We start from the raw sequence: 17,160 nt of genomic DNA on the forward strand, positions 1-17,160 counted from the left end.
CATGACGCTCTTCGAATCATGCGCCCTTTTAAACTCGTTATTCTGGTTTGCCCAGTTTCAAGTAACTCGTTAAAATAACTTGTTTATATCCTGTTTGTTGACTTGTTTAGGCCTGTTCTGTTGATATTGCTATTACCTAGTACTATCGATATTTGGTTATCGTAAGACTTGTGTACGCTGGTACCACCCCTTTCGCGCTGTTAACTTTACCTTTTTGGTAGTAATTTTTATGTTAGTATTCTTGTCACGCCGTTATATACGGTATTGTAGACTGATGCAGTGACGAAGAATGAGTGAAAATTAAAACTTTTTTCCTGAGACTAATTTATGGCGACTCTTGCCCACAAGGTACTCCGTCCCTGGTCGAGCGCTGTGCCGACTCGGAGTTTCCTAACGGGGGAGCTCAATAGCTGCACAACCATGATACAGGTAACCAAAAGGGGCAGTGGCGGAAATTATGGGGGTTTCGCTCCAATTCCGTAAGGATCAGCCAAAATTTCTATCGGATTCTTCTGAACAAAAGTTATTTTCAAACGTATTTCTCACTGACGAAAACAAGATAAAATGCATAAAATGAATGTACGACGTGTCAAAAGTGTTATCGGTCTACCTCTTGTATCATCAATCGTCTTAGATGAGATATCAATCTTGATATCAAAAATCATAAATGGATTGTTCTTCTTGCTACTTAATTATGGCGTGGTCAGCAAAGATTTCTGAAGAGTCCCGTCAAAAAATCAACTATTTTTATCAAAATGTGCAGTTTCTTTGAAATTATACATGGTCCGTGATGTTATCTTGTCGGAAAATCGTAGGCCTGCCCCCCCCCCCCAAATGAAAGCCTGAATTTCCGTCACTGAAAAGGGGTTCATGCAGACGCCAAACTACGAAAAAGGCTTCCTACCGAATCTAAAACAGCTTTTTCCCAAAATAGTTTTGAAAATTTATCTTTATTAGGATTGCACGATTTATTTCCTTTATAAATAAAGTATAATTGTAAATAAGTTTTCATTCATGGTTTTTATACATACATTCCGGTATAAAAAGTATGTACTCATTCTTCGTACATAACCAGTTATATATTGCAATTTTGCTTCTATTCAAGGGTGTTTTGAAAAACAGCTTCTGTTGAAGGGCAACCTTTCTTCGGAAGAGCAAAATAATAGAATATTAATAAACATCTGAAAGTAAAGAAGCGGCGCAGAAAGGAACCGTGTTTGCCCAATCATCATGTTTACAGTGTAAATTGCTCATATCGTGTTTCGGGCGTGTCTCGGGCAATTTTATCCCAATGAAGCAACAATATTCGGACGAAGCCTTTCTTGAACGTTTAGCTTCTGCTACGCCAATGTTTGTTTTAATTATCCAACCTTTATGGTTTAAATTTGCTGTTTTTATCTGGTTTTTCTTTGTCACCCAAATAAGTCGCACCGGGTCGACCTACCCTGGGTACCAGACTCACTATATAAAATAATAGAGACTCTCTATTTTATTTCATGTATAGTGAGTCTGGTACCCAGGGTACGGGTCGACCCAGATGAGACATGCTAGGACAGTGTGTGAGAAGGAAGAACCGCAGGATAGGCTGTCCGCCGGATTCTGTGAATCTTGCAATGAGTGTTGTTATGAAAGATATACAGGAACAAAGCAATACGACGACGAGAATCCAATGTAACGAGATAAAATTTTTTTTCGAAATAAATTAAATTTAAAGAATATACTAATATTTCGCCCCGGCATACAGGGCTTCATCAGATGCTAGGACAGGCGTGGGTAGTCTTTTTGCAGAATGGGATCCTTAAAAGCTTTTCCGTCCCCTCGAAAAATAAGAAAAATTAACGACTAAACGGCTCACTTAGGCAAAACTGGTATGCTTCAAACTTATCGAAAGAACAACGGCTATCTGAACATCTCAAATCACGTCTACACTCTAACGACTGAATTAAACGACAACTTCAACTCGACTGGACTTGCACTGAAAGAATTAACGGCAAATGGACTAATAACAACTAAAATAGAGATGGCAGGACGGCAAACAAAATGACTGACGCAAACATCGAAAGACATTCTCATTAACAATAACGAACCACAAACACGAAGCACGACAGACAAAACTAGTTGTATAACAGGTTGATGAAAACATCCGAATCTGGAATGGAAGTTTCTTGGAATTTTGTAGACGTTTAAATCATTTTTTGCTTTTGTTTTTGTGTCTCAGGCTTCAATTGTCGCGAACCAGTAGATCCCTATAGTCTCTTTAAATTATTACTTCAAAAGTTACAGAGGCTCACTTTTATTTGCCCGATTTTACAACAGTAAATAATTTTTTTTGGAGGACAGTGTCCTCGGAACAAAATTCGTATTGGGAGGGGGGCTGCCCGTTGTATTGCCATGAGCTTGTTCTTAATTTGCCCTTAAACATGTAAGTTTTTTACTTACATGTTGTAAGCGAGACGGGTTTTACTCCATCTAATTGAGCACCCCTTGGCCCCATACGAGTATCCCTATCGCCAAAAACTCCAACTTTCTATCATTCTGGCGGAAATGATACAATATATATTCCTGTTTATTGTCTACAGAGAGTAATGCTGCTGCCTGTCGCCCAAGGCGTTAAATAAAAAATCTGGCTATTCAATTGCCTCACGTGGGCAACAATGAACAGTGCAGGTTGACCAGTTTCCTCTCAAATTTCTTTTAGATAACAACTTGAAATTTTGCGGCAGATGTCACTTCAGTTCATCCGATTTCAAACCATATGCCATTCTCCAAGTCTCAGCTACATTTTCACAGGCCTATAGAAGGTTTTAGCATCCGAATTGCGAATAAGTATTCCTGGAACTTCGAAGTTGAGCAGTTAGGCGGTCGGGCAAGCCAAGTTAGATATGTCTAAAGAAAATGATGTCAAAGCGACGACATTTTATTCAAGAGAAGAGGTAAAGAAACACAACAAGGATGGTGACATTTGGCTGATAATAGATTGTGTTGTTTACGATGTTTCAAAATGGATTCACAAGCACCCAGGTAACTGTATTTCGTCAACTTTAGGCACCCCGATATTCTCCATGCATTTGATTTAAAAACTTTTGTCTCGAATAATTTTTTTATTGTTCGAATATACGGTGAAAAGATTTCTCATTTGGAAAAAAATTAGGCCTTTAATTTCAATGCTAATATCGTGGGTTTGTTGGTTTCAGGTGGAGAAAAAGTCATCAAAAGTTTGGCTGGGAAAGACTGCAGTGAAGTTTTTAGGACATTTCATAACCCGAAACTGAACCGTCTCTTGTTACCGGCATTTCGGATTGGGAAGACATTTGAATTGAAAGATACTGATGAAATCGAAAAAAGTGCAATAACTAAAGATTTTGAGAGCCTCAGAAAGACTTTAGAAGAGGAGGGTGCTTTTAAACCAGATTGTAAGTCCGAAATTTCACAATTGATCAATTTTTTTTATTTCGAGCACTTCCTGTCGGTTTTCTAAAGACCCGCCTAACTTTTTATACCTACAGTGAAAACTTTAACCCGAAATTGATTCAAAATATCAAGTCAAGTGAAGTCGTTGCTTTCACTCAAAGGATCTTCTCTTTTATTTTATACAGTTTGAATTTTTGAAGGTTATTTTAATTGTTGTAGCACCATCACAATAGACCTCAGGCCAGGCCGCAATTAAAGTATTTTGAGATTTTTTTCGAAATCCCCCGAAAAGGGCGATTCTTGCAAAAATAGGCCTAGGAAAAGGCAACTTCAAAAAAATATGATTTTGAATTTCTACAATTATTTACGTTTACATCTGCAGCCAACTTTATTGTCCTCATTACATAATTTTATCTGCATTCTTCTTCTCATAACCACTTATGTAAGATGCAAATAATGAACGAGGGTTGGGGGGGGAGGGGGAGTCGGTCTGCGGTAGAGAGGATGAGGAACGCCTATTTTCTTATATCAATTAGACAAAAACTTTGTGTTCAAAGAAGCAATATAACTGGTTAGAGATACCACTAGGGTCACAGGCACTGTCTCCTCTGCTTTGGGGGGGGGGGGCATCAATCTGACAATTCCCCCTTCAAGCTCCATACCTCTTTCAATTTTTGTAAAGTCTCCTTTTAAAAATTGAAATGTTATTCAGATTTATTGGAAAGGTAGAAGAAGCTTAGCAAATTTTTAGGTTAGTTGGTCTGGGGGGACTTTAGAGGGACTAGTCTGCAGCTTCTGCAAAGACATGAATTGTAACATAACAGCCATGACTCATCTGCCAGTGTATCTATAAAAAGTCTAAATTGCCCTCCTGTAGCAGATGTGATTATAATCCAAACAGCAGTGACACGGCTTGATCTTTCAGACTAGGGGGTAGAGGGTCATGAGTTGTAAAATCTACTGACAAAGACATATATGTAGAACAATTTATGTGCTATTTCACCTACTGATAGGAAATATTACAAAAAAACCAGGGATTTATTGCACAAACTGATAATTTACCAATAAACTCATGAAGAATTAGGAGTGACACCCCCCTACAACCCTCATTTGCTATGCCCTGCCAAACAGCATAAATATTTAACAAATCTCTATTTTCCTTGCTTCAGGTTACTTTTCAGAAATTTTTACAAAAAATTTATGCACAGTATAAAATTTTTCTAGAAATAGTGCAAATGAGCTAAAACTTCTATTACTTTCTGAGATTTTTATGAATGGCTTGAAAAGCAATCTCTGTGGGCTTTCAGGGTTATCTGACTAAGAAATTAAAATGAAATGAAATACAGCACACAAGTGCTGCAAACAATGCCAGTTTCTATCACTAGTGTTATTTATTTGCTTATGTATAAATACATAATTTGATAGAAGTAAACATTTGTACGTTTTATATATCATCATCTTCCAGTCCTAATTTAAGTAACTTTAGTCTTTCTACTGTTTCTAATCTTGCACTTTATCTTACAGATTGGTTTTACTTCAAAACTGGAACCTTCATTGCATCCATTCTTCTCATGTCAGTTGGACTGGCTGTGTACTCAAATGGTTTTCTAGCAACAAGTGCAGCTGCACTATTGATGGGGTTCTTCTGGCAGCAAATGGCTTTTGTTGGCCATGACATTGGTCATCACTCAGTTACACAAGGTACAAAGACCGATGATATCCTTGGCTGTGTCATGGGAAATCTTCTCACTGGTATAAGTGTAGCTTGGTGGAGAGATAACCACAATTATCATCATGTTGTCACCAATTCCTTCAACTATGATCCTGATGTACAGCACTTGCCAGTGTTTGCGGTTTCAAAAAAGTTTTTCCAGTCTTTCTATTCAGAGTATTATAAAAAAGAATTCAAGATGGATAGTGTAGCAAGGACACTGGTTCCCTATCAGCATTTTCTGTTCTACCCAGTCATGGCGATTGCAAGGTTCAACTTATATGCTCAAAGCTTTATATTTATATTAAGCTCAAAAAATGTCAAGAGACGATTTGAAGAAATTTTACTCCTGTCATGCTTTTGGATGTGGTTTATCACACTGTGCTTGCAACTACCTACATGGCAAGATTGTCTTTTATTCTTCTTTTTATCCCATGGAATTGCAGGTATGTACCACATTGCTAATACTTTCTTAAAAAACCCCAGGGTCTGGCCAAAAGGGGGAGGCAAGGAGGCCATAGCCTCTCTACTTTTTTGCTGAAAAAGACTCAAATCAGTTTAAAGTATTCATATAGATAAGATTTCAACAAATACAATGGATCAAAGTCCATAAGTATGCAAAATGATTGCCACAGTTCGGACTAGAGGGGGAGAGGAAACTTTTGTTACATTACTAGCTCCTCCAGTTTAAGATCAGTGGTGTGGAGCCCTGAAACGTGAAGGGTGATTTGTATAGTCAAAGAGTCAAAGATGATCTGTATAGAAACTACAAATCTTCTAGAGAGAGACATTTTCTTGAAAAGAATGCAATTGCCACAAGTTTGAAAAGCAAGATTGCCCTTTTTCCATGCAAATTTTTCCTATTTCAAATGGACTGATCCCCCTTCCCTCTTAAACAATATTGGAAAGGAAGATTAAAATTTCACTAAACATCTGATTCATTGCTCCCATTCCCACCGTCATTGGTCATAATTTTCTAGTTGGAATTCAAAATTGTAAAGGGTGTAGGGGAATCCAAAAAGTGTTGGAGCAACCTCAGTAGAAAAGATGATAAGGTTGCAAAGGGGGATGATACCACACAAATAATACTGACATTCTTGATGATGATGATAGATTATTTGATCTTTCAATATTTCTAAAATTTCTGTTTTAAAGTACTTACCTTTTGAAAACAATGCACAGACTGTTTCAAAGAAATTGCAATGAATAGAAATCTCTTGGATGATCCATTTTGGAAGAGATTGTGAAGACTCCATAATCCCCAGATAATCTTCCAGCATGAAGCTTTTCAGACTTTGGATCCTGTGGTTGAGAACCAATAAAATCTTTTTGCAGTTTTGCAACCTTGCTTTATTGTGTACTGAAAATTCAGAGGGTGGTTAGCCCTGTGTAGTCATTGATTCTGAGCTTTTTGCGTTTAAGATTAGGCACATAAATGTTTACTTTTTTATTTGTGGTTCTGACCCCTGTGTCACTCTAGACTTTATGCTCATGCTGTAAGAAATGGATTCCATTGTCGAAAAAACTAACTCAGACAGTGTTCTATTATGTACACATGCCACAGGGCTGGGGAGGTGGGGTCAAACTTTCTTTGCTTTGCCAGCACCTCCAGTCTCGGATCAATGGTGAAGGCTCTGTAATGTCAATCTAGACCAGTATCTAGGACTATGAAGAACATTCTACTTTGTATGGCAAACAGTTTTTGTTGCTTCACTGATTGGTTGAAAAGTATTTATTTTATCTTACATGAGACAGGTTCCTTTCAATAAAATGCAATTGATCCAGCATGTATTATATTTTGGTTACACAAAAAGATCTTCAAACAAATCATTATTTTGGCAGCTGGGTCTGTTGCATTGATGAACTAAGGTAAATTGGGCAGGTGTTTTTTGTAGAAATAGGATGATGGATTGCTGTAAGTTGAAAGAAGTGAATAATTAACCCAATCATCACTTTCAGACATAATAATCTTCTAAAAGAATTGTCAACACTCATTGCAATTTGTTTAGATGTTTGAAGTGTGATGTTAGAAAGCAGAGAAAAATGAGGTATCCTTGAATCAGAAAGATATTTTTGCATCCATCCCATAACCAGCATTGCACATTTTTTATCTCTGCACTTGCTGCCTGTTGGTTGCTTAGATGGTTGTTCAACAGTCAAAGACTTGCAGTTGTTTTCCTCTTGTTTGAGAGGAAAGTTGGAGTTAGCATAGACATCTGTTTATGCTATATCCAATTTAATCCAAAAAAGTGAGCTTAGAGTTGATCCTTGAGGGATGGGTTACTTTAGACTATGATTTGGCTTCAACCCGACAGTGGCGGATTTAAGGGGGGCGGCTAGGGGCAGTTGCCCCTCCCTCAACGAGTTGAAGCAAGTCTGGCACCCCTTCTTTGGAAATTGTGCGCCCCTTTTGAAGAATGGGAATCAGGGAAAACGTTTTTGAGACCGATATGTTAATTTGTTTTAAGGATAACCTCAAAGTTATGTTGTTTATTCTTAAAAATGAAATAGTGTATAAAGCATACTCTCGTCATCAATTTTTGAAAATTTGTTAGCGCCCCTACTACCAACTGCCCCTCCTTCAAATTTGCTCTGGATCCGCCCCTGAACCTAGACTCGTATTCTTTGTTTTGCTGTAATAAATTTAAGTACAAATTTCTGTGGCGAATACAAATTGGTTTGCCCTGAATGATAACAGTTGCTATCCACGTTCCTTTGTTTTCACTTTTGATAAGAGGATATTCCATGGAAATCTCCCAATGTTTCAGCTTTCTGGAAATTCTGCTTTACTAAGGAATTTTTCCTTTGAATTACCTTTTTTTCTTCGAGGAGATTTGAATCGGTCGAGAATCCGATAAACTTCAGTAATTTGACTATGTGATAATTTTAATCTTATCACTGCTTTAAAGGCTCTGACGCAAGTTGGAAAATAAGAGCGGGGCCAAAATCAAATTGATGACTCAAAACTAAAGATTTGGAAAAAGCTCTTTTGTTTTTTAAAAAGGGTGGTGAGGCATGGCCCCTTGCCCCTCGTGATAAGTAGTCCTGTGCTTAAGCCAACTTTTATTGCTTTGGTAATTCGAAAGAATTTCGGCTTCGGTTTAGATGCCAAGCTATCGAGTTTTGAGTGCATTTCTAGATTAGATGTAGCAAGCAACCCAAGTAGGGTGGTAGAACAAAAGATGGCTATTGAGAGGGCTTGAGTTTATGGTCAAAATAAGATTTTGTCGCTGTTCAGTGCTCACTCAACTGCTCACATCATATTTGTAAATCATCTGTTAAGCTAACATCTAGGCTGTCATATTTGGCTATTTCAGTAACTCAGATTTTTCTGATTGTTGAAATCTACGTTTTATAGCGATGCAAAACCCTTGCTAAGAATGGCTTCTACCAGAAGTCTATACTGGAAGTTGGGAAAATAGATTGGAATAAAAGGCGTCATCGGATGACTTTCATATGTTTAAAATATGCTGTAAACCACATTTAGTTTAATCAATACCATAGAGTTAGGAATATTCCTAACTCTATGATCAATACCCAGAAAAGATGCAAGTCGTAACTCCAAAGCCTCAGGCCATGGTTTCATGTAAGCCGCGTCGCCCTGGCCATTTACCACCCCCCCCCCCCTCCTGTTCTGAAATTTTTTCCTCCAACATCAAGCGGGAATTTTCTTTAAAATTTAGCATAGTACCGAAATTTTTATTTTTCTTGCACACTTCACCAAAACCGTCGGAAATGGGCATCCTCGAACCAAAACGACGCCATCTTGTTATTGCATTTATGGCAGGTGCTGTCCTACTAAAGAATAAACTCTTTGCTGGCCCAATATTATCTTCCAAATACACGCTTTTTTATTAGAACAACCCTTATAAAAAACATCAGGCTGAGATTTGCCCAAAAAATAAGAACAATATAAGATAGGGTTGAAATTCAACACAACTCAAGAAACAAAATACCAGCAAAAATTGGAAATAAAGAAATGGCAACAGAAAAACAGAAAGCGGAAAGCAAAATAGTATTGAAGCGATAGTTACAATAACATCCTACCAAAATTTAGGCCGTTGTATCAAATCTTTTTCCTTTGCTGAAGATAAAACTGCAGATACAAGTGCAACATCCTGGACAGAGGCTTCAATTACTTTATCATGCACATGTTCCAACCGGGCACTACTATGCTAAGGAAACTCGATTACAAAATCAAGAAAAAAAACTAGAAACACGTGTAGCTGAAATAACAAATCGAAGCGATAATTTTCAAGCATTTTAGATCCCGTTTTAACGAGGCCAGAGTCAATCAGGCTCAGATACAAGGGTGAGGCCACCAATAGGATTTTCTCACAAGGAATCCACAGAGGACAATATTTCAATACAGAAATTACCAGATGCTAAAATTGTAGAAATTGTATTTTGATAACTTTAGCAAAGATACAGCCTCTCATTAAAGATATATCCTTAATAACGATGCTCCTATATTCTTTTTTTTCATAGTACCTCCATTTCAGCTATTTTTAATTTTTTCGTAACTTTCAGGCTCGTTTTCTTATGTGTTTATTCTTATAAAAAAGATTGAGTTTGCAAACTTTGGTGTGGACCTTGCTAACCCCATTTAGTGTACCTGGGGCGTGGTTTAGCTCGTCTTTTTTTCAGCAAAAGTAAGTGCCATGAAGCAATGGTGGTACTGGTCAATTCAGGTTTGTTACGTTGAATAAGCAAAAGAAAACCAAATTAGGTATATAATGTGTATCACATGTAGAAAACTGATGACTCCTGACAAAATCAAAATTAAACCCAAATTTTGTGATAGGCAATAGACCAAGGGTGTTCCACCTCATCACCCCCTCCTTAACTGCGGCCCTGATAGCAATCTCTTATTTTGAAGTATTTTTGGGATGACAAGGGTAAAGAAAAACGATATTTGCGGATACAATTCAATATTTCTCTTATAATTGTGCAGTTCATTTTCTTTTCATTCAAGGAATAATTCACGTGCAGATTTGCCTCAGCCACTTTTCCATGCCTGTGTTTGATGGACTGCCACAAGAAAGTCATGATAAAGATGGTTACGTCATTTCACAGTTCGAAGCCACTACAAACATTAAATGTTCACCGATGTTCGATTTCCTCCATGGCGGCTTACAGTTTCAAACCGAACACCATCTGTTCCCCCGCGTCACAAGGAGCCATCTTCGAAGACTTCAAGAGAGGGTAAAGCCATTGTGCAAAAAGCATGACATTCCTTACCATGAAATGACTTTCATCGAAGCAAATATCTCAGTTATGAAGACACTTAAAGCAACGGCGAAAGAAGCGACTTGTTTTTCTTCATTCTTCAAAGAAGGAGTCAACGCGATGGGGTAACAAGCAAGCTTCATTATAGACTCTTTTTTGCTTTGTTTTTATTTTTTGCATCAAGCTGTTAGAAACTTCACAGAGCGTTGTGTCACAGTTATTGAACAGTTATTTAGTGTTTATGCACTCAAAATTTTGGAATTACTTTTTGAGAATTATCGTAACTTTCTGTTTGCCTGTGGGCAAAATACGTTGAAGGCAAAAGCTTTTCATATGCTCGAGCTCCTAGTCATACCATTTCGTGAGTTAAATGTGGTACCCTGTTTGTCAAATTGATTTATTGATTCGTATATTTTGATTGATTGATTGATTTGGATTTATGATTGGATAATTTGATGTTGCCATTGAATGATTCGTATCTAATTATTGACATCATAATTAAATTTGTTTGCTTTAACAGCATTTGCCCATTAACGTTACAGCTAGTAGTAGGGGTGTGTTGGTTGTGTGGGAAGGATCCCCTATTTTCAAAACATGTCCATTTTCATCGTTTAAATGGGCCCCATCTTGAATAAAATAACAAACTCCCACCCACACCTGTTTAGAAGAGCTCGTAATTGCCTATATTTCTAGGAAAACGAACAAGAAATATCTTCTAATGATTTGATCCCTCCCCCCTCTTGCAGCAAAAACACATAAGCATTGAACGCAATACTAATTACTAACCCTGTTTGACTTCACCGAGGATGATTTGCGCATTATAATTCTTTCGCTTGTTTATCTCTATTTGATTTGTTTTAGATATTTGAATGTCTTATTTGCATCTAATGCCCAATCAAAAACTTTTTAATTAAAATTTTAGCGATTTATTCAAATTGGAATGCATTGCTAATATATTATATGCGTATAAACTGATTTTGTCAATAATTCATTAGGAAGCGGCTAAACATGGCCTTGAAGCAATTTTAGGTGTGATGGAGACCGGAATTCTGAATGATATACAATACGTACGATATACAATACACAGGCGGAGATCAAAATTATGTGTTTATATAAAAAGGGAGCAGAGATCAAATTTCTGTTGTTGAAATGAACATTTTTTGGCAAAATGAAACATAAAAGGACATTTAGACAAGAATATAGGTAATTTCAATATTAAGCCATTGGTAGCAATTTCGAGAGTTGTTTGCAAGGAATGTGCCTGCTTCTTTTTCGACTCTTTTTGAGATAACTGGCCTACTTGCAAAACGAGTCGTGGTTTCTATTGGTTTCATATTGGATTCGAGGTCCCTTCTGCATTTTTAGCACGCTTTATAACAGTATCAGCCATTATCACCTGTCAAAATTATGTTGCTAGTTCTCGTTTTGTTTTCTTGAAGTTTGAGTATTTTAGTGTCTTAAAGGCTGTCATATTTATTCTTATCGTATTCATAGTACAAGTGATGTTTATGGTATGACACAAATTATCCAGTTACACTTAAGATATCTTATTATAAACTAAAATCTTGCCAAAAAATGCTGAGACACTTGCCAAAAAAGAAGCTACTTACAAATCACCCCACCCCCTTTCCCCCCGAATCAATGTTGTGATTGGATTGGTAACTAATGCTGTAATCCCCACTTATTCTGTAACCATCCTAAACAACATTGACCACGGGGGGAAGGGGGTTTAGGTCACCAGCGCACATTATATGAAGAGATAGCAGGCGAATTCCCTTTTCGTTCGTATGTATCAGCTATTTTTTTCCAAGATTGTAGTTCTGAATTCTTAATTTGCAAAGAATATATCCTAAAGGAATATATTGTAATTCTGTTTGACGTAGAGATACTGCACAAGAACTTGACACCCCACCTCTCCCTCCTTCAATTTGTAACAAAAAGGTGTTTGGAGCTCTGGCTATTTTCGCACATGGAATATATCTATATAAGGCACGAGGGTCAATTAAATGTCCCTTTTGGTAATAACGAATAGAATGACCGTCCCTTTTCTAGTCAGTATCAAAGAATCGCCAAGCGACAACGTCCAAAGTTGGGAATCTCAACCTTGTTAGATATCCACCATCGTTTTCCAGAGGGCCTTGATTCTGAAAAAGATTTTTTTACAAATCTCGAATTTTGCTGTACCCAAGAAACGCAATTTACTTTCAATCTTCCATCTCTAGCCACTTTCTCAGCTTACCACCCTTGTTCTTGTGCATGTCTCGTTAAAATTGCTGAATGAATTTACCAGAAAGTTTATATAGTTAAAATATTGACAAGACGCCAATTTAGAGTCTTTTTCTTTGTTTCAACTACTTTAATAATGTTTAAACAACTGAACACTTCTCTAATTAAGAAACATGGAACAAGAAACACGAGGTTCAAATACCCTATACACTAAAAAGCATCTAAGAAACAATGCCAGGAGGAAAAAGCGATAAAGGGCCCCGTTAGTCACTAGTTGAATTTTTTACTCCAGTTCGTAAAAATTCTTTTTAGTAAAAGACTGCTGGTTTTAACATTGTTTCATAGTTTCATATACAAAAACCAAAATTGTTATGAGAAAAAAGGACTATCATTCAAGAGAGAAAACATAGGGAATACGCACAAATTACGTAATAAAAAATTTGAAAATTTTTAAAAAACTCTTCCCGTAAATTATCAGTTAATAAACAGTAGCAATAGGCCATGTTTATGACCCCCTCCCTAACCCCAGTTTTCCCAGAAGTCTAATTTCTTGAAATCCGTTGAAAAACCTTGGGGGGGGGGGATATGCTTGTCCAAAAAATTCAAAATAGATAAGAAATATTGAAAAAGGGATTTTCCAAGAGTCTGATGGGCGTGGCTGAAGCAAATTGATGGTTGGCTTTCTCCTGCTCTTAGTTGATTTTTGGAAAAAACAAAAGCTCATGGTAAAAATGATTCTCTCTAATCTCAAGCGCACGCAGTCAAAAAAGTCTGAATATGTAAACAATTTTTTGGCGGTAAAGAGCTTGAAAATGGCTTTGAAAAAAGCAAACATTTTAAAATATATTGGCTAAAAGCTTTCTCGTCTGATACTTTTTAGAGCATAAAACGTTAGAATAAGTGTCTTGAAATAGGTCGTCAGAATAGAATAAAGAATTGGGTCTTCAAATATCACGAAAAAATTAACATGGGGGGGGGGGGCTGTTTAATTCCAACCTAAGTGAAAGATTGAATTGCTTGCAAAATTTTCCGCATTTATTGCAGCTCGAAAGGCTCATTCATAATCAAGTGCCACGACTTATAGAAACTTTTTTGTTACCGATTTTTTCCAAATGAACAAATATCCCTTGCGTAACGACATCTGCAATATTCCTCGGAATGTTCTAACTAAAGGTTCCTAAACGTCATAAAAAGTGCCTAAAGCTATTCTGTGCTGTTATAGATTAAGATCTCTGTAGCCATTGGAAACAATTTAATGAGCGAGAAGCCACAAAGAAGAACATGAATGATTTTTGACGTAATATTCTGCTGTTAGATTAAAACAGGCTCTTATCTTGATTACATATGTAGTTTGTTCCGATCATGTCGCAAGGAGGCCAATTTGAAACATAACATTCTTAAATAGATCATAGCAATACAAAAACTAATCATTTTTACTTATAAAAAAGAGCACCGGAGAGGGATTTAAGTTTTCATTCAGGATCAACACAGCTTTTAATAGGATCAAACCAAAAGCCTTAATCTTAATCTTAAAACACTGGAAAGTAAAATTGGCTAGCGTCACCAGCAAGAATCTTGTTTTTTACTTTCTTTGATTGATACCATTTTCGGGTAAACACACCTATAAAACAGCCGCTCAAACTGCCTCGAGGGGTATTGCTTTTATAAATCTCTCAATAATTGACTGTCAGGTGAAGAGCCAACAATCTCACCCTAGCAAATCCTGTGAGAGCTGTCAGTTGATGGATGAGGGGTCTCTTTGATTAGGTAATTAGGTCTTTGGCTATGTAAATATAGCCCCCCCCCCCCGATTCCTTAAGCAACTTCTAGATCCGCTTCTTCTTCAGAAGCACTCAGAAAATCATTCACCCAAACGAGGTTGGCTATCAATCACATGACCAGAGGCAATGGTACACTGAGATGACACAAAAAAGCATTGCCAGTTTTCCTTCACAAATGCCTTATGTAACTATACTTCACTTACATCCTCGTTATAATAAACTGTATTTAAGCCTATGTTAAAGATTGGGAGCAAAAAACAGGTACAAAGGTGCCCTATAGAAGAGCAGATGTCTTCACATTTGGTTAATTGACTGTTTCCAGTGTCCAGTTAACTCTTACCATTAAGCTCTTCAAGTGAACTATACATTTATCGCTTGGGACAGGGTTACCCTCCAACTCCCGTTTATTTTCAGCCTCTGTCAGTCTACGCTCAATAGGCCTTTTGTTAAATAACGCTATGAAAAGTTCCATGCACAGGTTTCTCTGTCTGTGTTTCAAGTAAGGGGGACCCATAGCAGAAATATGTAGACCCAAAGGATAATGGCCATTTCAAGAGGCTCTCTTCTGTGTACTGCTACCATTTTCCACGTTTACTCCAGTCCTTCGGTTGCCAGTGAAGACATTTAGGGTCGATACGGATTCTCCGCTTTTTCATGGCAGTAACCTGCGCGTCAAGCACCTCTTTAGAAATGCAGATTATGTATTGTCCTTTATAGTACTGAAGCAAGTTTAAATGCTGCAGGGTTGAAATCACATCGTCTTTTCTGATGCTCGTCATTTCACAGATTTCTCTGTAAAACAAAGATAGAAGCTGCATAACAATGTGTTGAGAATGGTATAAAGTACATTGAAAAATTGAAATGAATGCTAAATTGAAAACCACTGGCTGGTACCGCAAATCCTCGACTTAGCCCCCTAGTGGCTTATTTATTTTGATATTTTTGGATGCGGGGTTATTCGAGGGGGGCTTATATGAGGGGGGGGGGGTTAAAATCATAGAAGGCATTAAGAAAACATAATTAAAAGACCTTGTATATCTTAGTAGGAATTTCTTTGGTTAATTATTACCAAAAGTATGAACTTGTGCGGTAATTCAATAAAACTCCAAAGGCAACCTCAGATGGCAACAATCAACAAATCAAGGGGGCAAATTCGAGGATATACGGTAGGAGTGGGGGCTTACTCGAGGGGGCTTACTAACGATTTATATATCCAGAGTGGGGGCATATTTGAGGGGGGCTTTTTCGAAGGGGGGCCAATTCGAGGATTTACGGCATGTTATTATAAATCACCATGGCCAAAAAACTTTGCGAAGATACCGCATTTCATAAAGTCATTTGTAAGCTTGAATGAAAGGTATTTATTGATCAAAATATTAGTTCATTAACGGTTTCATAATTTTCATAGACGAATCTTTGATTACTCTAACATATATTCCTAAATGCTCTGCCCAATTATCAATTCTAAAATGAACGAATGTCTTGCGATGGACGATAGCTTAAGAGAAAACTTAAAACTCAAGTCTTCATATTCACAAATCACAAATCAGAACAGATCAGGAAGTCAATGATGTTTCTATGAACAACGCAAAACAGTTATTTAATGGTTTTAACAGCGATTGATAGTATGAACTTGTGGAAAAATGAATTTGAAATTAGAATGATATTTAGAACACCGGAGCCTCAAATTATCCAGAAGGAACATTTATCAAGTTCCTATAAAAATTGGTGTAATGCGGTAAGGAAAGACAATTCAGTAGAGTCAAAATGTCTTACGTGATGGTAATGTTTGGCGTGTTTCCGTCTTCAGACTTAAGCTGCAGTAAAATTTCAATGATCGTTTGAGACCAGTAGCTTCGGTACGATAACAACCCCAGATCAGAAAGGGGTTTCTCTGGATGTCCAGTCTTTCCTTCAAACTTAGACAGCTCATAGCCTGAAGAGAAATTGTATATAACCACTTAATAACCACTGCTAAGTTTAAAATTGATATCAAATATGCAAAATTCTAGAGAAACAGTAAATAAAGAATTTGAGGGTACTCAATTCATGGACCTCTATCTCACCATCGTCACCCTGTGCAAAATACAACTTTAAAAATATGTAAAAAGTGTACGGATGTGCAAAGCAAAAAATATCAATTTACCAACCGGGGGATAACGTTTGAAAAAGAATCACAAAACAGGTAAAATCCAATAACCTGAAGCACAAAAAAGCATCCCGAAGCTTATTTTATGCAAGCTAACTAACCAACACCCCTTAAAACTCTTGGTCCCAGGATACTCGGAGATTGGCAAACCGCCCACTTTCAACTGGCATAAAATGACTAATGGAAAGATAGACGATTAGCCCTCTCAGACTACACTTCATCGTATTCTAAACTTCTAGTCAAGGCTAAATCTACTACAATTCATATTCACTCTATTCGGCTGCTAGCACTAGAAGTTTACAAAACTCTGCACAACTTGAATCCAGTCTTTATGAAAGATTACTTTCTCTCAAAACCCAATAGCTACAATCTTCGTAAAATGGATACTCTATCTATTCCAAAGGTTAAAACTACAAGTTATGGTATAAGATCTATTAGCTTTTTGGGTCCAAAGATTTGGAATTCGCTTCCAAATGAAATAACATCTTCCAGAAATGCAAGTCAATTCAAAGTACTTATAAAAGATTGGTATTTCGAAAATTAATGCGCCTGTAACGCTTGCAGTCAATGACTTCCATAATGCAATCTCTTAAATTGCTTCATGTTAGTGTTTATTAGCGTTCACACAATTGTCAAACTAACAGTTAAAAAGG

At 37.1% G+C, this 17,160-nt stretch overlaps 2 protein-coding genes across 2 annotated transcripts in view; one reads left to right on the top strand and one right to left on the bottom strand.

Annotated features, from left to right (window-relative positions):
• The window catches only part of LOC135693404 (uncharacterized), a 24,780-nt gene extending 12,103 nt beyond the window's left edge, over positions 1-12,677 (top strand). Inside the window, exons 2-5 of the mRNA XM_065211885.2 lie at positions 2,699-3,021; positions 3,195-3,413; positions 4,936-5,568; positions 10,098-12,677. Of these exons, the coding sequence (XP_065067957.2) occupies positions 2,883-3,021; positions 3,195-3,413; positions 4,936-5,568; positions 10,098-10,480 (1,374 nt within the window). The 5' untranslated portion in view covers positions 2,699-2,882 and the 3' untranslated portion in view covers positions 10,481-12,677. The remainder of the gene's footprint in view (positions 1-2,698; positions 3,022-3,194; positions 3,414-4,935; positions 5,569-10,097) is intronic.
• The window catches only part of LOC135693380 (histone acetyltransferase KAT5), a 17,548-nt gene continuing 10,924 nt past the window's right edge, over positions 10,537-17,160 (bottom strand). Inside the window, exons 9-10 of the mRNA XM_065211845.2 lie at positions 16,135-16,294; positions 10,537-15,150 (exon numbers count right to left, since the gene is read on the bottom strand). Coding sequence (XP_065067917.2) covers positions 14,934-15,150; positions 16,135-16,294 — 377 coding nt within the window. The 3' untranslated portion in view covers positions 10,537-14,933. The remainder of the gene's footprint in view (positions 15,151-16,134; positions 16,295-17,160) is intronic.

This window comes from Rhopilema esculentum, chromosome 10 (assembly GCF_057945365.1).
Source record: "Rhopilema esculentum isolate cy_ngs chromosome 10, ASM5794536v1, whole genome shotgun sequence".
NCBI classification, from domain to species: Eukaryota; Metazoa; Cnidaria; class Scyphozoa; order Rhizostomeae; family Rhizostomatidae; genus Rhopilema; species Rhopilema esculentum.